General features: G+C 51.2%; 1 protein-coding gene across 2 annotated transcripts in view; it reads right to left on the reverse strand.

The window, feature by feature from the left end:
* The window catches only part of PLXNC1 (plexin C1), a 159,773-nt gene that overhangs the window by 11,591 nt on the left and 121,938 nt on the right, over positions 1 to 26,244 (reverse strand). For both annotated transcript variants that reach the window (XM_040980785.1, XM_040980775.1), the window contains exons 22-23: positions 12,031 to 12,208; positions 9,708 to 9,811 (exon numbers count right to left, since the gene is read on the reverse strand). In XM_040980785.1, coding sequence (XP_040836719.1) covers positions 9,708 to 9,811; positions 12,031 to 12,208 — 282 coding nt within the window. The remainder of the gene's footprint in view (positions 1 to 9,707; positions 9,812 to 12,030; positions 12,209 to 26,244) is intronic.

Raw genomic sequence — 26,244 nt, forward strand, 5'->3', positions numbered from 1 at the left:
CTGTGTATTACCCATTGTATCACCGTACAAGAAACTGCTGGTTAACCAGTCTTGAAACCCATGCTACAACTTGGGTAAACTTCAAAATCTTGCTGCAAGCAGTCAGTCCCAAATGATTTCATGTTATATGACCTTGTTTTATAGGAAATGTCCAGGATGGGGGCATTTATACAGATGTCCAGTTGCCTAGAGCAGAGATGGGGGTGGTACACAGGGATGATGCTAACACCGGGTGTCTTCTAGAGATGAGGAGAATGCTCTGAGATGGAGGTGGTGTAAATACACCAAAAACTGCAGCTGAAGCAGGCAAGCTTCAGTCTATGAAGTCATGTCCCGGTAGCATTGGGCAACAATGTTCTCAGATTTCACCTTGACAACTGCTGACTGCCAGTGCAAGGCCAGGCCTCTTTTGACACACGGGGATTCTCAAGCGAGCATTTCTGAGACTGCAGCCAGGGCTACATGGACCTGTGGTCGGCCCCAGGAGGGGAAGAGGGTCCTGCAGGCAGAAGCAGCCCGACTCCCGGGAAGGAGGTACTGGTTCCCAGGATTCAGAGAGGGGTGGGTGATGGGGCAGGCACTGTGCTGCCACTGTTTAAGTGCAGCCTATGCCACTGCCACCTCTCCTAAGTGCCAGTTCCGGTCCTGGTTGCTTTGCCTCCAGTACAGCTCCCCGAGAAGGCGGCAGCACATGGTCCAAGTGCTTGGACACTTGCCACACATGTAGGAGACCTGTATCAAGTTCCAGGCTCCTGGCTTCGGCCTCTCCCGGACTGGCTGTTGCAGCCATTTGATGAGTGGACTGAAGATAAACAATGCCTCTCATACACATCTCTGACTTTTTCAAATAAACCTTTAAAATTCTGTAAAGGGGTGGGAGGGGAATGAGGAGGAAGAGGCAAGCTAGGATATGCAAATCTCCTGAAATCTGGAATAACGAGGGTTGGTGTTATAGCACACCAACTTAAGCCTCTGTCTGCAATGCTGGCATCCCATTTGGGCACCAGTTCTACTTCTGATCCAGCTCCCTGCTAAGGCAACATGGGAAAGTAGCAGCAGATGGCCCAAATACTTGGGCCTCTACACCTATGTAGGAGAGCTGGAGGAAGCTCCAATATCCCAGCCAAGCCCTGTCCATTGTGGCCTTTTGGGGAGTGAACCAGCAGATACAGGACTGATTCTCTCCCTAGCTCTGTCCCTCAAACTCTGCCTTTCACATACATACACACATACATCTGTATTAAGAAAAAAGTGTGGAAACACCTGAATGACGAACCCTGTTTCTAAACATTGTCAACTAGGTGTTCCTTCGCTCTATTTTATCATTTCTTAATTACTGCAGAGGTGCAGAGATAGCAATCCATTTGTTCGTTCACTCCCCAGATGGCTGCAACAGCCAGGCCTGGGCCGGCTCAAAGCCAGCAGCCAGGAAGTTCATTCATATCTCAAGTGAGTTCAGGGGCCCAAGCACTTAGGGCATCTTCCGCTGCTCTCCCAGGTGCATCTGCAGGGTGCTGGGTCAGAGTATCACAGCTGGGACTTGAACTGGCACTCTGATACAGGACAGTATCACAGGCAGCTGCGGCTTAGCATGCTGCACTGCAACGCCAACACCCATACCTCTATTGTAAAGCACCAAGGCCGTTCCATTTTAATACTAATCTGGAAAGCATTGAAAACCTAGAGTTTCTCTGCTGGCTGGCTATATGCTGTTATGAGAATACAGAAACCTGCCTAGCGAGCACGCAGGGAACAGAACCTCATCTCCTTCAGGTGGAGAGCTATGGGTGTCACAGCGCCTCGGCAGGGTGGGGACAGAGGGTGGGAAGAGGCTCAGGACCGGTCGTCAGGCCTCTGCAGAGCTACGCCGGCGAGAACTCTGGCTTCTCACGGTGCCTTTAGCAAATGTCCTCTCCTTTTCCCCTTGAGCCACTCATTGCTTTCCAGCAGGTTTTTCAATTCTCCCCCACATTTGATACAATTAAAGGAAGTGGCTCTGCTGCAGCGGCCCCTTAGCAACACTCAGACACCAAGTTTATGAGGATATTTGAACACGGTTACAAAATTACACCTCCCCACCAAGAGCTGGATGTGCTCTGTTTTCTGCACCAGTAAATATATTTTTATAAAGGAAGCTGGTGATTCATTCTGGGTAATTGTCAAAGAATGAATCCCAAATGGATCCCGTTGCGTGTTGAGCCAATACTCCGCGCCTGTCAGACGCTTTGTTTTGCCAAAAGCCAGCACCTCACTCTATAATCACAAGTGCCGCGGACAGGCCCTTCGATCAGCAGCACTGCCAAAAGTTCAAATGTCTTCTCAGAGGCTGGCAAGGGCTCACCGCTGGCACAGGGCAGAGGCAGCTAGTACCAAGGAAACTACGCAGAAATTATCTCCAGGGAGCAACTATAGAAAAGCATTTTATTAGCAGATGAGATGTGTGTGTGCGCATGTATGTGAGCTTCTTCCTAACTTTCACAGCTGCTCCAGGCTGGAACATTTCCACACCATGTGACACTTCAACACTGTTGCAGAAAATGGACAGTTGTTTGCGGTGGCCAGAGGTGTAATGGGAGAGAGGACAGGTGGGGGCAAAGGCAGATTTCTGCTTCTCATCTCCCACAAGTCAGCCAGTGCTGAAGCAGCAACAAACCCCTTTGTGAAAAGTGCCAGGCAGGGCCCAGCGTGGTAGCCTAGCACCTAAAGTCCTCGCCTTGCATGCACCAGGATTCTATATGGGCGCCGGTTCCAATCCAGCTCCCTGCTTGTGGCCTGGGAAAACAGTGGAGGATGCCCCATTGCCTTGGGACCCTGCACCCTCATAGAAGATCGGGAAGAGGCACTGGGCTCCTGGCTTTGGACTGGCTCAGCTCCAGCAGTTGTGGCTGCTTAGGGAGTGAACCATCAGATGAAGATCTTCCTCTCTGTCTCTCCTCCTCTCTGTATTTCTGATTTTCTAATAAAAATAAATAAATCTTTTTTTAAAAAAGTGCCAAAGGATCCAAAGTGTTAAAAACATAATAAAATGTGTTTTAAATTATAATAAAATAAAATGTGTCATAGTAAGATACGGTTTGCTCTATCTGCAGCATTAACCTCCCTGGACTCCTGTGATGCAGGAACACCCTCCAGACCCCTGCTTCAGGTATGAAAGCCAAATTAAATCAGAGAAAGATTAATGGCACTAGATGCATCTGCAGCAGGAATGTTTGCCCAGCCCAGAGCAGAGCTGGTACACATGGCAATTACAAATTAGGCTCTTTCCAGTCTTGAGGCATTCCGGGACCAGACGTGACAGCCCAGCATTACCCCCACAATGACACCAGCCTGTGTTGGCACGCGGTAGACACGACCACAGGCTTCTCTAACGACAGAACACCAAGCACTGCCAACAATGGGAGGTCACTCCTCATGCACATACAAGCCACTCAACACTCCAGGCCACGACACACGAATGTGAGGCTTTTCATCAGACAATGCCTTGATGACCTAGACTGAATATGATTCCCCAAAAATAGACTTTTCTAGAAATATTAGGTTGAACTTATATTTAACCTTCTGAAGCTATGATTTCTGTAGAATGACCAATGATTGGCTATTTTACATGGTTACACCCAAGAATAGGACCAGCGTTTGTTTCAGTTACGCATGTAGTGGAACATTATGAATGCCATGACACTCAAGGAAAAAAAAAAACAATCTGAAAAATGCAGTAATCAATAGAAAGCACCACATGGAAACCCGTGCTATCGCTCATTCCTGACACCAGCTTTTCCGCTAATACCGTGTTGCATGAAAACCTCATTCTACCACGCGCATTGTCCCCACGGCCACCTGCCTCTTCCTGCAGTGCTTTCTGTCCTTGGTGCCCCTCACCAGTGCCCCAAGGCTGCAAGCAGATAACCAGAGGGACCCCCTTGTTCGGTCCTCCAGTGAAGGGGGGCTCAGGGCCTGGGCAGGGGCTCTCGCATCATTCTCCATGGGGACAGGGTGAGCTCTGAAGGATTCCCCCAAGCAGAGACAGTGCCCACGGGGCTCTTGCTTCTCCACTGTTCACTTGAAGTCAACCCTGCAGCCAGCAGCCAACCTACTTGGAGGATTATCAGAGGACCCCGAAGGAGTCTAGCTGCTATGTGACATGAGGGACCTTGCAGCTCCAGTGCTTGCCGCTGCCGTCTGCAGCAATGGGGTGCCAGCCCACGGCCTCTGCTCTGATGAAGGCAACTGCTGGCCCCAACAGGTTAGCATGGAATCAGAACCAGGGCCATATTCAATGAGCCTCATGGACATGAGATTTGGTCCAAGCCATGAATGTTGCCCTTTTGAATTTGACATGGTAGCCAGGCATCCTCACAAGCGAGGCCCCGCTCTTAAGCAAGGCTGCATTGGAAGCCAGCATGTGCACAGACTGCCTCAAGGACAGCCACCCTCTCCGAGGCCTCTTTCCATGGGCTCCCCATCTGGGAACACCCGTGGGAGGAACTGTGGGATCCTGGCCAAGTTTCATTGTCTTGGAATCCTGACAGCATTTCCCTGGCAGGGCTGGCAGCAGGACAGAAAGTGCTGCCATTGAGAAAATTCTCAGGACGCTGCCCGGGATGCAAGCAGCACTACAGGTGTGTGCTCAGTAAGTGAGCAGCTCTGATGTCCATTCCGCGAGGGGCCTTGACTGTCACACATGACACATGTGACCAGAAGCATGCCTGTCCCCACCAGCACATGCCTTTGGGCACTTGTAGGAATTCTGTCTCCTGAGTGACCAATTTGGCCTTAGCAGTGCCCACCTCTGGCATTTGCATACACCTGCTACAAACAATATCCTCCGGGGACACAGTGGTTCAACGTATTTCTGCTTCTAGAACCCTCACACCTTAGAGCGACAGGGGCAATGGTGAAAGAACACTTCCAGCACCCTGCAGGCCACTCCACAGCAGGGTGAGGGTGCACCACAGGGACACATTCAGCCCAGGTCACAGCACAGTCCACAGAGAAACCATCCTGCCAAGGGTGCCAAGGGCCTGCCAGTCAGCCAAGGGCAGGTGTGTCCCTGTGCCCCAGGCACACACACAGAACCCTGATGACTACACAAATAAGCACAGTCCCCTTTTCAGTGAGCACACACCCAGTCAGTCAAGGAGGCACTCAGTAATGGTCACCCATTGGCAAGGATGCCTCTGGCTTAATGTGTCGTGGGGACACAAAAGCATAGCCCTCTGCCCGTGGTGACAGAATGAGAGACTGCTGCTGGGGTGTAGCAGGGCAAGCTGCATCCCACAAGTGCATGGGTTCAAGTCCTGGCCACTCCACTTCCCATCCTGCTCTGTGCTGACATGCCTGGGAAACAGCAAGGATGGTTTGGGTGCTTGAGCCCCTGTACCCACGAGGGAGACCTGTCTGAAGCTCCCAATTCCTGTGGCCATTTGGGGAACAAATCAGCAGCTGGAGGCTCACTCTTTCTTGCCCCAACTCTTTCAAATGAATAAATAGTTGAAAAAAAAAAGTTAAAGGGCAGTTGACTGTTAGGCCCCCGCTGGCAGCGGTGTCACCACATGGAGCAATTGTCGCCATCCCGGGGACAGCGAGGACGCCATAAGCTGGATGACAGGGCATCACCAGCCACGTGGGGATGTGGGGCCACATGTGGCCCCCAAGATTTTGTATTTCTCGTTGCTCAGCTCCCCTACCTTGAGATGTGTTCCTAAAATTCGTGCGAAGTAAAGCACCCAGAGGAAACTGCTCTCGCTGTCTGCCCCAAGGATAGAATGCAGTGGCAGGAAGAAGGGCTGGCACGCCAGTTGTGGGGGAGTCTGTTTAGACAGGAGGAGGAACTGGCCGCCACTGAAGATTAAAATCCCGCTAATTTGGACTAAATGGATGGAGGTGTAGCTAAGTGACTTACAACTCAGAATCAGACCCTATTTTTAAATGACATATTCAGGGTTTTTTTTCCCCCAAGTATATACGGTTATTCAAACTGGGGCACTTCAGTAAACGAATATAAGTGATAATTAGCATCTTGTCTCTTTGGAGATTTTTCTTTCAAGAAAGAGTAAAAGCAAGCTCTAAACCTCGTTCTGTCAACTTGAGACTCTGGGTCATGAACGGCAAGGTGCCTGCATCTCAGATGAACATTTAGGTACCAGGCCAGGTGGGCTGCTGGCTGCTCTCCTGTGTCCGGGCCCATCAACAGCAGGGCAGTGCAACAGGGGCCAGGCCTGCAGAGCACAGCCCTGCCCTCTCAGCTTTGTCTGTACTCTAGGTTTCTAGGCCTCCCAGCTGGGAGTTTTAAACACAAGGAGAATCCGTTAAGCCCCCAAGTCCTAGTCTTGTCATTTATTGCCACTGTGCAGTAACGCCGGGCCAGCCAGCTGATAAATCACTTGGACAGGCGGTGACTACAGGCCGGATTAATTTCATTATCATCCTTAAGCTGAGAGGTGGCTGGCATGGCCTGGTGGAGGGCCCCCTGAAGAGCCGTGCTCTTTCTCTCTCCTGACAGCCCTTCCCAGGGCACCTCTGCGGGCAGCCTGAGTGATCCTCGGGCTTCCTGCTGCTCTGGCCAGTCCTGTGATTCCCTGAGGAATGGCACAGAAGGGCCACAGCCCCAGCGACACACCTGGGGGATGGGGCAGACAAGTGAGGTGAGTACCACAGGCAAGAGCACCACACAGGGTGCTTGTCCCTGCGCCCTCTCCAAACTTGTTTCGCAGATATGCAATGGCCGGGAGGCCTGGACCCCTGACCTTGGTGGTGGTGACATTAACAAGCCCAGCTCTGAGGTCTTCTGCCTAACAGGGTGTGCCCTCCCCATCCCCATCCAAGCTCCTTCTGCCCACTGCCTTCCCTGGGGAGTGGCGCTTTCCTAGGGCCAGCCCACAGATCTCCCCAATTCCAAGACCAAGGACCCATTTGTTTTCAAAGTTCTCTGGGGACCTTTTGAAGCCCTCCTCCAAAGCTGAGAACAACTGCTTTCTGTGTCTGGGCAGAAGGGCCACAAGACGCAGGGTGTGCAGGAGGGCCAAGTCCCCTCGAGCAGCTACTGGGAGGCCTCCCCAGAGCTGCCATCTCCAGACAGGCTCCCACCTGGCTAAAGGGCCAAAGGACAGGGTACTGTCTGGTCCCCCATGCACCAGAATGTTCCCAGCTGCCTGCTGGGCAAAGGCACGGGTCAGAGCATACCACGGCAGGAGGCACCTGCCCGCTTGGCACCAGAAAGTGAACACTTCCGATTTCTCCATCTCAGCTCAGCAGTGCATCAGCCAGGATTCCCCCCAGGTGGGCCTCATCCCTGCCCCGGCCAGCCTGGTTCCCAAGTACAGCTCATAGCTTCCACTTCCCGCGGAGATTTGGGGCATCCTGGAATCCACGCTCAAGTCTGCATCCCCAGAGCCACTGCAACTTTTTCTTCTGCAATTGTTTTTTTCTGGACAGCATTGTCATGCACCTGAAATTCTCCAGTAGCTCCCTAATCGTTCTTCTAGAAGACCAATCTCTCCTGCTTACTGCCCCTTGGAGGGTTCCTACTGCCTGAGAGTAAAGTGTAAACTCCTTAGGCCAGTGTTATGTTGGAGTGTTGGATAGGGCCCCACCTGTGGCCCTCGCATCCATACAGGTGCAGGCTGATGTCTAGCTGCTCCACTTCTTATCCAGCTCTCTGCTCATTAGCCTGGGAAAGCAGCTGAACACAACACAAATGCTTGGGTTTCTGCACCCACATGGGAGACCCGGAAGAAACTCCTGGCTCCAGTCTGGCCCAGTCCTGGCTATAGCAATCATTTGGGGGAGTGAACCAGCAGTTAGAATCTCAATCTCTTGTTCTTCCTTCTCCATAACCCTGTCTTAAAACAAAACAAAACAAAACCTCCTGAACTCCCAAAGCAGATGCCAGGGTCCCACACACTGTGTGCTCTACCTTCAGGGCTCTCTCAACAAAGCCCAGCCTTCCACTAGCAGTTAAGCCCCATGTGGCTCCACCTCTGAGCATCTGCTATGAAATGCCTTTGAGCCTCAGCTGATCTGTCTACAGAGCAGAGTCAGTAATCATACCCACACACGCCGTAGCTGCTGGCTACAACAGCTCCAGTCAAGTGCAATCCTGGAGACCAGCAGGCTCCAGGCGACTGTGCCCCCAAGCACTGGCTGCCGTGGTCCCTCTGAGATTCTGCCCAGGCTAACAGTCCTTCTGGGAGCAGGCACTTAGTCCAAGAGCTCACGTGCCTGCACTCAGAGGTCTTTGCAGGTTCCTGACTCCAGCTCTCCTGCCCACTGCAGACCCCAAGTCGCAGTAAGGACTGGGCTTTGGGTGGGATCCCAGCTCCCAGCTCCAACCCTAGCTGTGGTAGCCTCAGGATGGAGTAAGCCAGCGGATGAGGTCTTTTCCTTTCAGTCGGCCTCTCAAATAATAATAATGTTTAGCACACAGCCAGGTGAAAAGTCCTTCTGTTGCAAAAGACACAGGTCGCCCTTCTCTGCTGGAGGTGTGGGTCCTCTGCCCAGCCTGGCTTGGTGGTCCTCATGGAGGTCTCAGCCCATTTGCAACTTCCTCCAGGAAGTCCTCCCAGATGCTCAAAGCCACAGTACTGCTACCCCACAGGTGACGCCTCCTGACCTTTGCCTGCTCCCTCCCTGCATTTCCTTCCTGGCACCTCGGGCTCTTCACATGCATAGCCTTGCTCTCCCGTCCTCCTCCACACATCCCAGCTCTCAGCATGTGGCAGGTAGTTGCTGCCGGATAAAGCCAGCCTAGCCCAGAGTGTTCCAGAAGCTCCTCCCCCTGCCCCTACCTCTTCTCTCTTGTTGCCTGCAGGATGCTGTGGCACTTGATGCTCTGAGAAGCCACACGTGCCCCTCAATGACCTCAACAAGCGAGACCCAGCATGTGGGACAAGCACCCAACACCGCTATCACCAACTGTCACAAACCAACAGGAAATTCAGAACTTCACAGCAGCAAGAAGCCTACACGGATGGTTATCAGATCGCCTGTGAACCTGTGCAGCAAGGTGACGCTGAGGACGTGGTTTGCTGTTTGGCATGGATACACTTGGCACCTGCAGGTCAAGCTCATTAGTAACTCTCCTGGGGCCTTCCTAGAGCTGTACCCTGCAGGGTCAGAGGGACTCAGAATGGCGGAGCCTCTGACACGAAGCACGGACACAGACGATGTAACCAAGGGCAGAGGGAGGCAGTGCACGTACCCAGGACAGCACGAGACACACGCACGCATCAGTTCATCTGCACAGGAAGTGAGAAACAAGCAACCTGCAGATCACCCCAGTAAGTGGGTGCGACGCCCAGAACTTTCAAGAAATTAACCGGAGGGGCCAGTGTTGTGATACAGCGGGTTAAGTCCCGCAAGTGAGGCCAGAGCACTGGTCCGAGTCCCAGCTGCACCCTTCCAATCCAGCTCCCTTGCTAATGCACCTGGGAAGGCAGGAGATGACGGTCCCAGTGTTTGGGTCCCTGCCGGCCACATGGGAGACAGAAGGTCTGCTCCTGGCTTTGGATTTGGCTTGGCATAGCCCCGGCTCCTGTGGTCACTTGGGGTGGGAACCAGCAGATGGAAGACCTTTCTGTCACTCTGTCTTTCGAATACATCGATCACTCTTTTAAAAAACAAAATCAAAGCACTGACCTGGTCCTGGAGACTCCCTCATTCCACCAGACTCGGGATGAGAAGGGACGTGTTGGGATAAGCCCTGTCCTTACCTCATAGTGGCCAATGGTGTTCAGCTTGGTTATCCCATCCTCGAGAATGACGGAGGAGCCGTCGATGTCCAGGAGTTCCTTCTGCCGTGTGCCCACCTGAAGCTCTGCAACAAATCACACAGGAACACATTAACAAAAACATTTCTGGTCCCTTTTCCAACCATAATATTTTCAAATCTTGACGGTGTAAAGATCTGGAGTTCTGATGTTAAAGAGAAGTTTCCCTTGCAGTTCTGACTCTGAGGATAAGCCCGGAGTGAAGGCACAGAGACAGGTGGATAAAGGCCCCCTCAGGGCAGGACCGAGGTGCCCAGGCAGCCTCATTCCTGTCGGTGCACCTGACCCATGTGTACACCAGGTGCAGCACAAGCCGTCCTCCGTGGGCAGGGAGGCACTGGCACCTCAGGGTGTGCCCCCGCCAGGGGAGCACCTGTCCTCAGGTCAGAGACTCACCCTCATAGCTGTGGGTTTTTGTGAGCCTGCATGGTAGCTTATCCATCATTATTTTAACACCAATTCGGCACCAGCATTTAAAGATTAGGAGACCACAGATATAAACAGGGACTTCTGATTTTTAATTGGACAGTTGATACGGCAGCCTCCAGCTGAAGCCAAGCGGCACCGTCCCCTTCGACAGCGAGCCCTGACTTGATTAAGTCAGGTGACACGCATCCCCTCCTGTGTGGGCAGCACCCTTCAGCTTTGCACACATTTTTTCCCCTTTGAAGGACACCAACTTAATATATAGTTTTTACTGGAAAGGCAAATTTCATAGAGACAGAAAGATCTTCCATCTGCTGGTTCACTTCCCAAATGACTACAACAGTCAAAGCTAAGCTGATCTGACACCAGGAGCTTCTTCCGGGTCTCCCACGTGGGTGCAGGGAACCAAGGCTTTAGACCATCCTTCACTGCTTTCCCAGGCCACAAGCAGGAAGCTGGTAGCAGGATGCTGGTTCCAGGACACGAATCGGTCCCCACTGGGGACGCCAACACTGCAGCAGGAGGATGAGCCGACCGAGCCATCACACCAACCCCCTATTTATACACAATCCCTCCTCCCTGCTGAGCACCTGTGTTCCTGGGCCTCCACTGTGAGTGAGGTATGCACATGGAAGCTTCCAGCCTGGGAGCTCTCTGCAGGTTGCCCAGGCCTCCTGCGCCCACCTGGGAGGTAGTTTGACAAACGAGTAGGCACATAGGGGCCTGCCAGGGTGGAGAGGCCATGGCACCAGGCCACTTGCCTGCTTTGCTTTCTGTCTTCCTGTATTATGAAGCAAGGGAACCGGGTAAGCACAAATCAATAACTAATGGGAGGCCACTCCCTGCCCAATCAGAGGCAACAATCAAGGCTGCTGGCCCTGCAGGGGCTGGGCTGGACGTGGTCAGGGCCTCTCGTCTGCAGGCTGTTCTGGGCAGAGCCAGGAAGCTGATGGTCTAAGTCAGGTCATGGTTTCCGGGCTGGGGCTGCCTCCTGATCCTGTGTCTAACCAAATGGGCTAAAGTGGTCTCCCAGCTGGCCAACTGGGCAGCCGATGGGAGGAAAAGGAAGTGAGGTGCATAGGGGGCTCCAAAGTGGCCCCTGCTATCTTTGCAGTTCCATGGTGTCACTCTGCTTGCCTGAGGCTCAAGGTTTTTCTGCAGGGCCTTTGAGCAGGAGGTCTGGCTTAAAGAAGGAGGATTTCAATTATTTGCTTCAGGGACGTCCCCAACTGAACTCCCTAGGGCGCTGAGCCCTGTCATAATGCCTATCAGTGCCACGATCTGCTCTTCCAGCCTATCCTGTGATCTGCCAGAAAACCCCACTGTCAGCCCTCCAGGATGGCAGCATGTCTGGATTTGAGTGAAGTGGAGCCCCATTCGCGGGCCTGCACAGCCGCTGCCTTTGCAGGGCACCGAGAGAGCCCACACGTGTGTGTGCAGCAGGCACGGCTGCATGAGGGGTGGAGAGGAGGCTGCCACGCCAATACAGGCTGAGACTGGCTTTACGGAGGAAGATGACCTCAGCTTGCCGGAGTCAACACCTGGAGTCGGAGACACGCACTCATGTATCGCCACAAACAAATCAGGTGCCAAGTGGGTGCACCCAAGAATCTGACTTATAAACCTAATGTTCAGGAAGTTGCAGAGTGGGCTGCAGACACCAGGGAGCAAAGCAGTCCTTGGCCACTAGACTGGCCCTCCTCTAGAGGCCTCACCCGGCTGTCTCAGCCTTGCTACACAGAAGTGGCTGGTCAGGGAGGGGAGAGTTACGGGGAGGGAAGAGGAGAGGAGGGCAGTGGAGGAGAGGAGGGAAGGACGAAGTAGCTGGCCATCGCCTTACCAAGCCCAATTTCGTTGAGCTGAAGTCCATAGGGAGAGCCGTTTTTGCTCAGGAAGGCCTGGAAGATCTTCTCCTTGGCTTGCCCAATGGTGTCACAGTCCAGCACGTTGACTGCAATGTTTCGACAGACGTCCGCACTCTCGTTTTCTGGGATTTTTTCAAAGATGACATTGAGGGCCTGCAAGGACATACACAGACTCTCAACACACTTAGATCACCACAAACCCTAAAAGCAGAGAACCTAGGCTAGGGGAGGGTGCCCCAGCACCCACCACAGCACAGCCATCCCGCAATGGCCCACTTGCACAGGGCTGCTGGCATTTCCTCTCTGGCATCGGTTCCTGCCAAGCAATAGAAGCAGAGGAAAACAGAAAGATGCAGTTCTCATTCTATAGAGCAAGCGCGGAAGGGACAGAGCACACGGATGCCCTAAACAGTCTGGCTTCTATTTTTCATCATGCCCCATTCCCCACCCGCATGCAAAACAAAACCAAAACACAAAGACCAGGAAAGGGTCCAGCGTGGACAAACGTGTGCTTGTGAGCCCCTGCTCCATGACCAGGACAGCAGCGTCCCAGAAGCCAAGCTGCAGGGGACAGCAAAGGTTACCAGGCCCACGTATCGATCACACCGAGGCAATCCGTGTTTAACACGCAGCATTAATTACCATCACTTCCAGCACCCTTCCACTCCCAACATCTCCCCCCAAGACGCTTTCCCCAGCCCCTCATTAACACACTCAGCTGCCGGCCTGCTACTATTATTCTTGCATTAGTGACTCTGCATTTCGGTGCCATTACTTAACGTCAGTTCCCATTCTCCCAGCGCAGCTAGACCACACCACCATGCTACCGGGAGGAGACTGCACCTTTGTGCCCGTGTGCAAGCTCAGAGCGAGGCAGTGCTGCCAAGCGCATCTAAAGGCAATTTCAGATTAACTTTATCTGAGAACAAGCAAACAGATGTGCAACCACACTGGTACCCACAGATCTTCACGGGCACTGATTTGGGCAAGAGCGGAGTATTCCATAACTCGCGCAACAAGCAGCTGATTCTAAGGCACAGCTGAAACCACTGTGTCAGGAAGACCTGGTGTGAAACGCACAGTGAGTTAATGATTTCGAGCCTAGCTTAAGAAGAGAATAGCTAATGATCAAGGTCGTGGGGGTGATAAGAAGTTATAAATAACACAGTGCCTGGGAATCCTTAGGATTTGGCTCAACTTTAACAAAGTGTGTGGGGGGGTATAATTCCAGGGATCTGCTTTCTAGCCTTGTTAAACAGATTAAATGAGATAACACACTCAAGGGCTTTCCCCAGAGCTAGCCAGGCTGCGGGCCAAGGCTCAGTGGCCGTGGGAGTACCCACAGATTGTGAGCTTGTTCAATGCCCAGTACGGGGAGGCCTTGATTAAGCAGAGGCGCAGCTCCAGCCGACTGAGTGGGACTCCATCTCCACATGCGCCTGACCACCAGAGGGAGGAGGAAGTAGCCAGCAGGCAGGCAGGCAGCCCACCCAGAGCAGCTGGGTAGCTTTTGGACTCACTTCCCAGCAACTTCTCATCTGCACAGTGAGCTCACATGGCAGCTTCTGCCCTGGGAGGGTGCAGTCACAATGCACTGAACCAACAGGGCAGCACCAACAACAGGCTCTGGTTCCCAGGCACCAGGAGATGGGCCCCTGACCTGGCACATCCGGGGCTTCTGAAACTCTGGAAAGGCCCTCAGGGTCGTGTCTTCCCTTGGGTGCTGCCATGGTTGGTCGGGATGTGTGTCCTCCCAGCTCAGCATGCTGGAACCTACAACTCCCAAGGCAGTGTACGTGGGGGTAGCTCTGGAGAGGGCCATGAGAGTAGGGCCTGATCCTGGGCTCCGCGCCCTCCTTCCAGGGGGCCCCCAAGAGCTGCCAGCTCCTCGCCGTACAGGGAAACACGCACAGGTGAGCCTTCTCAGCCTTTGCTACTGCAAAAAACATCTGCTCTTGGCAAGTGCCGCAGGTTATGGAGTTTTGTTACAGCAGCCTGGAAGGACTAAAACAGAAACCTTTCAAACCTCCCCCTATGACTTCAGCCCCACTGGACACAGGTGTCCACCCTGGCCCAGGCCTAACCGAAGCATCAGGACCTCCAAACTCGGCCACCTCAGTCAGGCCTCTCAGGGCTCCTACCTAGCACAGAGGTGCTCCCCTGCCGGCCTGGAAAGCACCTGTGCCCGACCCCCACACACAGGGGATCCAAACACCTTCAGCCTCACAAGCGAACAAGACACAGGAGTGGAGATCGGGGGATGTTGAGCACAAGGGACAAGTATTGAGCAAATTCAACAGGGCAAAGTCTCATGCGTAAGTCCTCTCCCTTGCCTCCCTGACTTTATATTTTTTTTAAAGATTTCTTTTTTAATTAGAAAAGCAGATTTACAAAGAGAAGGAAAGATCTTCCCTCCACTGATTCACTCCCCAAGGGGCCACCATGGCCAGAGCTAAACCGATATGAAGCCAGGAGCTTCTTCCGGGTCTCCCACACAGGTGCAGGGTCCCAAAGCTGCCTCCACTGCCCTGCCAGGACACAAGCAGGAAGCTGGATGGAAAGTGCAGTAGCCAGGACACAAATCGGTGCCCATATGGGATCTAGGTGCTTTGCAAGGGGATGAGTAGCCAACTGAGCCACTGTGCGAGGCCTGCCTCCCTTCCTTTTCTAAAGCAACACTTACAGGGGGTCCCAGGACCACTCGGCAATGTCTGTCCAGGTGCAGACAGCTTTGAGTAGCAGCACCCGCACTGAGCCTTAGCAACCTGCTGCAGGGTCACAGTTCTAAGAGGCAGAGCTAGTTGTGGAGTGTGCCCCCCACCAGTCCCACCTCCTCATCTTAGGAAATCCTGAATTAGAGCAGGCTGTAGGCCAAGCCCCAGCCAGACACCCAAGAGCAGTGGGGTGCTGGAGAAGTGGGAGAGGAACCCCAGGTCGGTCCCGCAGCTCCAGTGTGGTAGGCATGCCTGCCTCGCCTGGGCACGGTGGGGAGTAACTGCGGGCTGTGATTTCACAGGGCTTCTCAAAGAGAAACATGAGTGGAAAGCACCTTTGTGATCCCAGGCTGTTTAATAGTTTTATAAGTATTTGTGAAATAAGCACTACCTAAAGGGCACCGCTGTCTTAAACAAAAACACCTTTTTTATAGGCAATAAATGTTCTTAACAACATAACCAAAAGAGAGGAGGTGGGGGTAAAAAGCCAACCATCCCAACGGGATGTAAAATAATGCAAATCTGCCAGGGTCTCCTGAGTCAGACAGGTGGAAGGGAGGGAATGTGCGTGCTGCAGCATACGCGGGGAATTCCCAGAGTGAATTCACACGCACACCGATCCGCCTTCCTTTCTGCTGGTGACGCTCAGCGCACACACGGCTGCATCCTGCAGTGCGGACGCCACGGCCACTCACCGTGCCTGCCCCATGTCACAGCGTGACCTTCGCTCACCAGCCCCATGGGAAGCACCATCTCCCCAGATGTTCCCAGCATGCCCTCCCTGGCATTAGGGACTCAGGTCTATGCCAGAGACAGGAAGCCCCAGTGCTTGTTCTCCACTCATCTGTGATACATTTAGGAGACAGCAGCAGCATCGAGACCAGCATGCTGGCATCGGGAATCCTGAGCACAGGACGGCAGGCTGAGGGCTCAGGACTGCCTCAGGCTGCCAGCCACCAGATATGGGAATGGGGACAAGTCATCTCACTTCTCTGATCCTTAAATTGCTCAGTTTCTACACGAAGGAGCAGCAGCAATACTAAACACCATGGAACAATCCCAAATCAACGTGTGCTTCCTGTACACTGCCCACTATTAAAAAATCCTGTGTACCACACACATAGAAAATCAACCTCAGAAACCACCCTTTGAGAGAACTGCTACCACTCCCATTTTATGGGTGGGAAAGTTGAGGGGTGAACTAACTGTGCAAGGTCACCCAGCAGGAAAACGGCAGAACCCATCACTCCAGTTTCATGTTCTTAAATACATGGTGACTTTGCCTGTCAAAACGAGACTGATTTCTGCAGGAGGCACAGCCAGAAATCTACGAGATGGTGATTAGTTTCAATTCCTGCAAAAAGCTAACTGTGTACTAAAATGAGCCATGCCCTATTACCCCTGCTAAGAGGAACTGCCCTGTGAGCCCAGCAGTGGGCATTTGCCTGGGCAGTGAAGCTGCTGCTGAGTTGCCCACATCACAGATCAGAGTTCCTGGGATCCGCTTGAGACTCCTCCTCCTCCGGATGATGAGGGTGCCCCCTGGGAGGCAGCTGGTGGTGGCTCAAGTCCTTGGGTGCCCCCACAGGAGACCTGGTTGAGTTCTGAGCTCCTGGCTTGGACTGCCCTTGTGGCTGTGGGCATTTGGAGAGTGAGCCAGCTCTCCTGGGAGCTCGCGGTCTTTCTGCCTTTCAAAGTAATAATTTATTTATTTTTATTTGAAAGGCAGATTTTACACATAGAGGAGAGTCAAAGAGCTTCCACCTGCTGGCTTCACTCCCCTAACGACCATCAATAGCTGAGCTGATCTGTAGCCAGGAGCTTCTTCCAGATCTCCCATTTGGGTTCAAGGGTCCAAGGCCTTGGTACATGCTCCCACAGGCAAGGATGGGAAGTGGAGTGGCTGGGACCCCATATGGGTACCAGCACCCAAGGGCAGAGGATTCGCTTACTGCATCACCACAATGGCCCCTCAAAATAACTTTTAAAAATGTTAAGTGTCAGCACATCTGGAATAACAAAAATGCTTGGTCCGATAGCCATCCTTCCTCCTTTGAGGACCAGTCAGCTGTTGACAGCTAATGACCCACCCCAGGTTAGAAAGTACTGTGGTTGGCAACTGCCATCTCCTTCACCAGGGACTGCCCACAGAACCCAGCTCTGGCCTGTACCACAGAAAAGGATAGGTTATTGGCCCTAACAAAAACAGAGCAGTGCTTGGAACTCTGGCTTGGCCCAGTAACAGGTGTTTTGGGCACTGGAGTGGCAGGAGGGTGAACAAGCAGATGGGAGCTCTCCTGTCTCTTTCTCGACCTTTCAAATAAATGAAAGTAAACCAATACTGGAACAGCCTGGGAAATGTTTACCTCCAGGCTTTTGGCTCCTAGATGCCATTCCCTGGTCTTACTATTTCAGGCACCATTAGTCTGATGACAGCAGGAGGCACCCGACTGACAGCACTTGCTTCGGTGGGGCCGATGTGGATTGGTGTATCTGTCCACATGAGGAACAACCTACCAATCATCCCGGGAACTACTCACACAAAGAACAAACTGGAGGACTCATACCTCAAATGCTAACAGCAGATACAATAGGGAAGGGAAGGCGAGGGGCTCCGAGCTACCAACTCTAGGCTGAACTGGTTTCTCAAATGATTTTCAGGGCTGGTGCTGGCAGGGCAGGTGACGCTGTCTGTGACTCTGGCATCCCATATGGGCTCCAGTTCCTGCCCTGGTTACTCCACTCCCGCCAATGGCCTAGGCAAGCAGTGGAAGATGATGGTTCAGTGTCCTGATTTTGGTCTGATCCAGCTCCATCTCTATCTGTACTCTCTCTCTCAAAAAACAGAATCTATTTTATTTTAAAGGCAGTGTTACAGAGAGAAGTAGAGAGAGAGGAAGAGGGAATGGGAGAGAATCTTCCATCTGCTGGTGCCATTCATCCAATGGCCACAATGGCAGAGCTGGGCTGAAACCAGGAGCTTCCTCCAGGTCTCCCATGTGGGTGCAGGGGTCTAAATCCTTGGGCCATTCCCCACAGTTTTCCCTAGGCAATTAGCAGGGGTCTGGATCCAAGAGGAGCAGCTGGGACTTGCACGAGAGACCACATGAGATGTTGGCGCTGCAGGCAGCAACATTACCTTTATGTCACACAGGCAGCCCCAGTAAGTAAATCTTTTAAAATATTTATTTTGAGATTGAAACAGAGATCTTCCATCCATTGGCTCACTCCCTCAATGCTCCCAATACACAGGAGCCCAGTACTCCATTCAGATCTCCCACAGGTGTGGCAGGGACCCTTCACCTGCCGCCTTCCAGGATGGGCATTAACTGTAAGCTTGTCAGAAGCAGAAGAGCTGGGGCCAGGGTCATGGTTCAACAAGCTAATTCTCCACCTTCAGGTGTCAACATCCCACATGGGGGCACTGGTTTATGTCCTGGCTGCTCCACTTCTGATCCAGCTCTCTTTTTATGGCCTGGGAAAGCAGTGGAGGATGGCTCGACAACTTGGGACCCTGTGCCCATGTCGCAGACCTTCTCTCTGTAAATCTGCCTTTCCAATAAAATAGTGTTTTAAAAGGCAGATTTACAGAGAGAAGGAGAGACAAACATCTTCCATCCACTGATTCACCCCACAAGTGGCCGCAACAGCCGGAGCTGAGCCGATCCAAAGCCAGGTCTCCCACACAGGTGCAGAGTCCCAAGGATTTGGGCCATCCTCCACTGCTTTCCCAGGCCACAAGCAGAAAGTTGCATGTGAAGTGGAGCAGCTGGGACTAGAACTGGTGCCCATATGGGATCTTTGTACATACAAGGCAAGGATTCAGCCTCTGAGCCATCATGCCAGGCCCCAAAATAAACAAAACAAAAAAGTGCATAAGAGCTGGGATTTGAAGCAGGCACTCTGAAAAGTGATGGCTCTATCTCAAATACCTGCTCCTGAACAGAGTTTTTTGAGGGAGATACAGTCAGGAGGACTGCATGGAGGAGGGGATGTTTAAGAGTTTGTGTGAAGCTGTACTGCATAAGACGCACTTGGCTTCCTGTCTCCTCTTAGACCGGGAGTGGCAAGCTCCAGTCCTTCCCACAGGCTGGGAGGTGAGGCAATCTAGAGCAAGAATACCAATTCCCTTGTTGGAGGTGAGGGCAGGAGGTGAGAGACATGTGGTCTTTCTGGAACCATCCCCTGCCATCTGACAGCAAAATTCTACCATGGATAGAAACAAATACAGCGCGGAAGGGAATGCTGGCATAGTGTTCTAATCATGTGAGTGCTTTTCATTTACAAATCTGATCATTCACTTCATCCCCACAACTGTGCAATGCAGTGGGTGCTCTTCGTTCAGCAGAGTTCAACAGATGCAGAAACCAACAGCCAGAGAGGTTAACATGCGTGTCCAGGATGGAGGAGATGGGCGAGGGCACCCCTAAGGACACATCCCAAGTCTTAAATGACAGAAGCCAAATGGCCGGTCCCAGCAGGGCAGGCTCAGTCTGCTGAAGGGTTTCCATCAATGCCAGCAGAGTCGACAGGAGCAACACACTGTGACAGAGAGGGCACGACCTCCTGGCTCTGGCTTGACAAGGAACCCCATGGAACCCCATGAATGCAGAATGCAGAAGGAGGCTGGGGGAAGCAGATGGCTTTGGCCATGAGGTGACCTGAAGTTACAAGAGAAGGAAGCTGGGTCGGTGAGGACAGCCCCAGCAGGGGCAGGGACGCTCCTGGTCAGTCCACCCCCTGGGCGACAGAGGTTGCTCTGCTCCACACAGGCACAAGGAGGGCCACGGATATCAGAAAACACTCCCCCAGAAGGCAGAGAAAACGCTGGCTGGGAAGAGAGGGGGCTGGCCCTCATGTGTCATGCCACAAACCAGCTCTTAGGGTGGCAGCTCAGGTTTTCTTCCTGTTACCCCCTAGTCCCATATACACAGTATGTGTTATCTGCCAGGGGTGGCAATGCCCAGACATGGGGGGGGGGTGTTTGTGGTACATTTTTTTAAGCATTTCTAAGGCAGAGAGACAGAGGGTGAGTCAGAGAGATGATCTTCTCGCTGGTCTGCTCCCCAGAGAGCTACAACATGCAGGCCTGGGCCAGGCTGAGGTCAGGAGCCAGGAACTCCATCCGGGTCACCCAACATGGGTAGCAGGGACTCATACCTGAGCCATCCTCCACTGCCTTTCCAGGGGCATTAGCAGGAAGTTGAATCAGAAGCAGAGTACCCAGCACTCAAACCTGCCCCTGGATATGGCATGCCAGTGCACCAACTATGCCACAGCAGGCCCCTATGCAACACTGCTGTTGGTCACAAGCACACGGGTATTTAAGACATTTTTTTTCATGATAAATTCAGTTTATCAACCCCACTGTATCACCCACCATGAATAAATAACCACCAGAATGGAAGAAAAATCTTTGCACACTGCAGACCAGACAGGGGACTAATATCCAAGACATACGAAGAGCCTCAGACACTCAACAGCAAAACAAACAACCCTGTGAGGAAAGGAGCAAAAACCTGTGAAGCAAACAAGCAGGCACTGCTTCAAAAGACCAAATTCAAACGGGCAACAGACATATGAAAAACCACTTAGGCTCCCTAGCTGTCAGGGAAATAACGAATGAATGCCACACTGAGGTTCCACCCAGCTCTGCTGAGACTGTCCTATATGCAGAAACCAACAACCGCCAGCGCGCATGTTAGGGAAAGGCATCCCAGCCCACTGCTGGTGGAAGTGCAGCGGACCAGTGCAGCCACTACGTTAGTCAGGATGGAAAGTGCCCAACTGAAACTGGACCTACCATATGACCCAGCTATCCCACTTCTGGGAACAATCCAAAAAGAAATGAAATATGTGTATGAAAAAAGTGATCTGCAACTGTATTTATAGCAGCACAATCCACAGTAGCAAAGACATGCAAACAACCCAGATGCTCATCAAGAGAGAAAAGGATAAAGCAACTGTGCTACGTCAACTCATGGACTACTACTCAGTCATTAAAAAGAATGAAATTCTGTAATTTGCAACAAAATGGTCCCATCTGGAGACCATTATGCTCAGTGAAATAAGCCAATTCAAAAGAACAAATATGTTCTCTCTGAGATGAGGCAACCTTCATGCAAAAGAGATGTATGGTAAACATATCTACACAGTCTCCTAGATGAACTGTACAGTACAGACTAACACACTGGGAAGACTCATGGTAGTATGCATCTCTACTCCTGAATAAAAGGATTCTCAATGGAACATTAAATAGACCTTGACGATACGATACTGCTTCTAACGCCATGACACACTTCAGTAGCACAGTGTTAAACTTGTAACTGTTACTAAAGGACTAAACTACCGTAATAATATGGGGGGGAATGGTGGAAGATTAAAATTGGGAGGGAGGAGGGGAAGGTCCTATATCCACAAAACTGTATAACAACAAAAAATTTTTTTAAATAAAAAAAGGAACCAAGGAGCTTGATACATGCATCCCATGTGGTGGCTTAATGTGCTACACCATGACAAATTTATAAAAACAAGAGAAAACCATGAAGAATGGTGGGGAGGTGGGGCGGACACTTTCTGCTTGTAGGGATAAGAAAACTCCCCAAAAGGGAGAGGACCCATTATGTATAGTCACGATACAGGCAATATCTTCTAAACTCCTTGCAAGTGCAAAGGACCAGTGTCATGACCTAGCAAACTGCCACCTGCAATGCCAACATCCCGTATCAGAACATAGATTCAAGTTCCAGCTGCTCCTCTTCTAATCCAGCTCCCTGCCAAGACACCTGGAAAAGCAGCCAAAAAAGGCTGATGTCATTGAGCTGTTGCCAGGGAGACTTGGCAAAAGCTTCTGCTTCCTGGCTTTAGTCTGGCCTGGTCGGAAAGCCACTTGGAGAGTAAACCAGCAGAAGATCTCTCTCTCGCCTCTGCCCCGTTCCCCTGACTTTCAAATTAACTATGGTACATCTACTCTATGGAATGCTACTCAGACATTAAAAAGAATCTAATTCTTTTTAATTTGAAGCAAAATGGTCCCAACTAGGGACCACTATGTTCAGTGAAATCAGCTGATTCCAAAAGGACAAATGGCATACATTCTCTGACAAAGGCAACCTTCATGCAAAATACAAGACCAATATATATATAAGTAAATGTGTATATATATGTATTTATCTAGAGGCACTGTATAATGGAGGCAAGCATATTGTGAAGATACATTGCAGTGTGCATCTCTACTTCCGAATAAAAGATGGACTCCCAATGAAACTGTTAAATATATCTTCACAATAGGATGCCGGACTTTCTACCATTGTCTATACCTACAATGTCATGATATACTTAGATAGCAGAATGATGGACTTACGACTACTGCTGAAGGACTACACTATTGTTATAATATAGGTAAAAACCATGGGTGGAGGAGTGTGTAAGGTGAAATTCCTGAGCATAAGGAACTGTATCATGAAAAATAAAAATTAAAAGCAAGCACAGAATGGCTGTCACTGCTTGCTGACAGATGAGGGAACAAGTTTGGAGAGGGTACATGACTTGGATTAAGGTCACACAGCCACAGAGCAAAGTGGCCAGAGGCAAGATTCCACATCAAGATGGCCAGCCTGCAGGCACTGCCTCTTCTGCATGACCCGGGAGTCTCACTCCCATCTAGGCAGCACGCTTCCCCATCACTCGGTGTGTCCAGCATGGGGTCTGGAAGACGTAGACCTCTATGAGAGGTTGGCCTGGCTGCTGCCTCCTCCACCAGATGCTGGCTGAGCAGGGAGGATGCTACCGCATCCTTTCAGGGACCCCAAAGAAGAGCCGGAGAGGAACTGCATGAGAACCGACTTCTGATAGCAACTGTATTGTGGAAAGTTCTACAGCAGTAATGGCTCTCATTAAATAAAGCCCATAAAAAGTATTCCTAATTTCATTCTGGGGCCCAAAGTCAAGAGGAAAAGACTGAGTCTTACACCACATGGCACTGAGGGAGAGAGGGTACAGGTGAAGGGCAGGCAGGAGAAAAGGAGGGGCCGTTCTAGAAAAAAGCCCAGGGGCAGAAGCGACAAGCTAGAAATGCGAGTCTCGGGGACGCTTCCCATGCCAGGCCTGGCTCCAGTTTCAGCCTGTGCCCCTGCCACCACTCCCCACCACGGCTTCCAGGATCAAGACACTTGGCTCCCCGCCTCCCCCGCCAAACAGAATGATGGGGTAGAGAGGGAAGAGACGCCTTTATCGTTCTGAAGGGGAAAAGTTTATCAAATTTCAACTCAAGTTCCCCTTGCCAGTTTTTCTATACACCATAGCATTCGCCAATATTTGTCTATCCTAGAATCAAGTGCCAAGAGCTGTCTGATTTAGCCTACAATAGCATTTCATTATTTTCAGTACAAGGTTTGTTTTTGTTGCAAAAAGTCCCCTGTGTTTCAGGCTGGCAACAAGACTGTGTCCCTAGAAGGAGAGGCAAGAGGCCATGTGCTTCCTGGAGAACTGGAGGGAGGATTCTAGTTCTTTCTATCATGTCAAGCCCTGTACAAGAGGCCAGCATACTTCCTGTGAAAGACCAGACAGCCTATGTTTCATTCACTGGTGTCTGGTACAACTACTCAACTCTGTTCTTTAAAAGCCAGCAGTACGGGGCCCGGTGCGGTGGCGCAAGTGGTTAAGGTCCTCGCCTTGCACGCCCGGGATCCCACATGGGCGCCTGTTCTATCCTGGCAGCCCTGCTTCCCTTCCAGCTCCCTGCCTGTGGCCTGGGAAAACAGTCAAGGACGGCCCAAAGCTTTGGGACCCTGCACCCGCGTGGGAGACCCAGAAGAGGCTCCTGGCTTTGGATCGGCATAGCATCGGCCGTTGCGCTCACTTGGGGAGTGAATCATCGGATGGAAGATCTTCCTCTCTGTCTCTCCTCTCTGTATATCCGCCTTTCCAATAAAATAATAATAATAATAAATCTTTTTTAAAAAAGCCAGCAGTACGGAAACCAATGAGCTTGACCATATCCCAATAATTTTATTTATAAAAAGAGGCTGGTGACCACATTTGTCCCGCAGGTGGCTGTTAGCACAGCCGTGCATTATGTAGTAACTTCTAGTGGAATCCTGACTCTGACAATGCCAAAAAGATCTAGAAAAATGCTTAATTCCACCATGATTTTTAATAAAAGTTACCACTCTCCGCAAGGTATGAACATAAGAATCCCAACAATGAAATAATAGTCACATCTGTGCCACAAAGAGGAAAATTAAATACTTTCATATTTAGATGACTCAATTATTTTTTAATTCCAAGATTACAGGAGTGGGAAGAAAGAGTTTGAAGAGGAAAGTCATTTCAAGCAGCCAGTTAATGTTCATTTTTCATTTTCCATGGCTTGCCATCTAGCAGACTTACCTCAGAGGATTAGGAAAAGGGGCTTGCCTCTTTGATCAGGAAGCGCAGCACACTGTGGAGTAGTGGTTTCAGTATTATTGCAAGTCATAATGGAAATGATGTGTGCCGCGGCAGGCAGGCACAGCCACGCTCGAGAGCGGCACACTCACTCTACCGTCGCTCCAAACACTCAGAGTATTAAAAAACAAGCGTGCTGGAGTGCAAACACCAGGCCTTAATGAACAATGGGATGTAACTGAAGTAGCAGAGAATGACTTAATCGGGACAATGTGCTGTTTAATTAAGGGGCTAATGGATCTTCTGCAAGGACCTGCTAAATGGAACCAAAAAGAGCTGTGGACTGGTGTGGGCAGTGGGCTGGGAAAGGCAGCAGGTGCATTAGACATGCCTTCAGTCGACAGCCGGGTCTCAAACACAGTGTGACTATGGAGGAACTGGCCTAACACTGGCATGGACTGGCTTCAACCTTCAGCACATCCTAACAGAGACATCATGTGCTTTTTCAGGAACGTCTGATCATCTAGAGACATTCTTAGAGATTGAATGACCGCAATAATGTTTGTCACAATACTGTTTCCCTGGGTGGCAAGATTTTATCTCTGATGCAGCAGATTGGCAAGCTCATTTCCTGGGTTTAAGAGTGCAAAAGACCATTTCTCACTTAACTCTGGTGACAAGTCCACCTTCTCCAGCTCATTCAGCATGCATGCTACTACCTATTGGTTTTCCTCATCCCTTCTCCCATGGGGTGTCCTCTCCTGGAAATCAGATCCTCAGTCCTTCCTCTAACATCCTTCTCCTAACACGGAGTGAGGGGCAGAGATTCCTCCCAAGTTTGCCAAAAAAAAAAAAAAAAGTTGCATTCCTCTTCTGACCATCAGACCTGAATTCCTGGATATGAAATGCAGCCTGGAATCCTGTGTGTATACACACCTACCCGGATGCCAACACTAGGGCACTGGGCCTTGCTGCCCCCTCATGTGACACGAGAACACCGGGAGAGGCGGCTGCTTAGAGCACAGCAGTCAGCGTGGCTTCAGGGAGCTCTGCTTACACTGGAGGGCACGCAGGAATTATCCTCCCAAGAGGCGAAGAACAAGGCATGCCTTGCCAGAGCCCATTTGTGAGTATAATGATTTCATGGATAAGAAATTGGCAGGGTGTCTCTGTTCTAGAAAACACCCCACACACCTCGGGGAGAATACATCCTAATCTTAGAGGTGTGAAACGGAACTTCTAGGTTGCTAGATGAGGTGCTGTGTTTCCCAGGATGCAGCTAACCAGGAGTTAGGGGCCCTGGGTGTCCGGTGCGGCCCTTCATGGCAGCTGGCTCTGAAAGCTCCAGGCACTCAGGAGGCAGCTCTGGACTTCCCTGACTTTTCTTGAAAGGATCACACACACACACACACACACACACACACACACACACACACACACACACCCACACACACCCACACACACCCACACACACCAGCCAGTCTGTTCACCACACCTTGCTTTTCAATTACATAAACCACCTCAGGCAGATTTAGCAAAGCGAGACTTTAAAACCACTGGTGCAAATACATGGGGCGAGTAGGGGGAGGGAAGAGGGGGAGGAGGAGATGGGGGTGGGGTGGGAAGGCAGAAGGAAAATTAGAAATATGAAAGGTTCAGGCTGGGGGAAGTTGCCCGAAAGGAAATGAAAAACCTTAAATTTTTTATATTGACCTTCTGCTAACATTTTGTCACACGAGCATAGACTGGATCACGTGCCTTCTCACTGGCTTCTAGCATAATCGCCTACCTCGCCGGGGAGGTTGGGAGGGCGCCAACAAAAGGCCTTCTCCATCACTCTTACAGGCTCAGCCCTCACAAACAAGGGGCCGAGCCCTTGTCCAGCCTCAACTCTCCCCACCTGCGAACTGGAACTTGCAAAGCAAAACTGATACGCATTTTTGAAATCATCATTTTCCATTAGCCTTCTCCCCGGGGGCTCCGAGGCAAACAACAACAACAACAAATTTCCAAGAGTCAACAGGAATTTCTTCAACACCAAGAGTTGAGCGTTAACAAATCAGAAACACATGGTTGTAATTGACTGTG

The sequence above is a fragment of the Ochotona curzoniae genome, unplaced genomic scaffold (genome assembly GCF_017591425.1).
Source record: "Ochotona curzoniae isolate NIBS_2020 unplaced genomic scaffold, NIBS_Ocur_1.0 contig_1014, whole genome shotgun sequence".
Classification (NCBI taxonomy): domain Eukaryota; kingdom Metazoa; phylum Chordata; class Mammalia; order Lagomorpha; family Ochotonidae; genus Ochotona; species Ochotona curzoniae.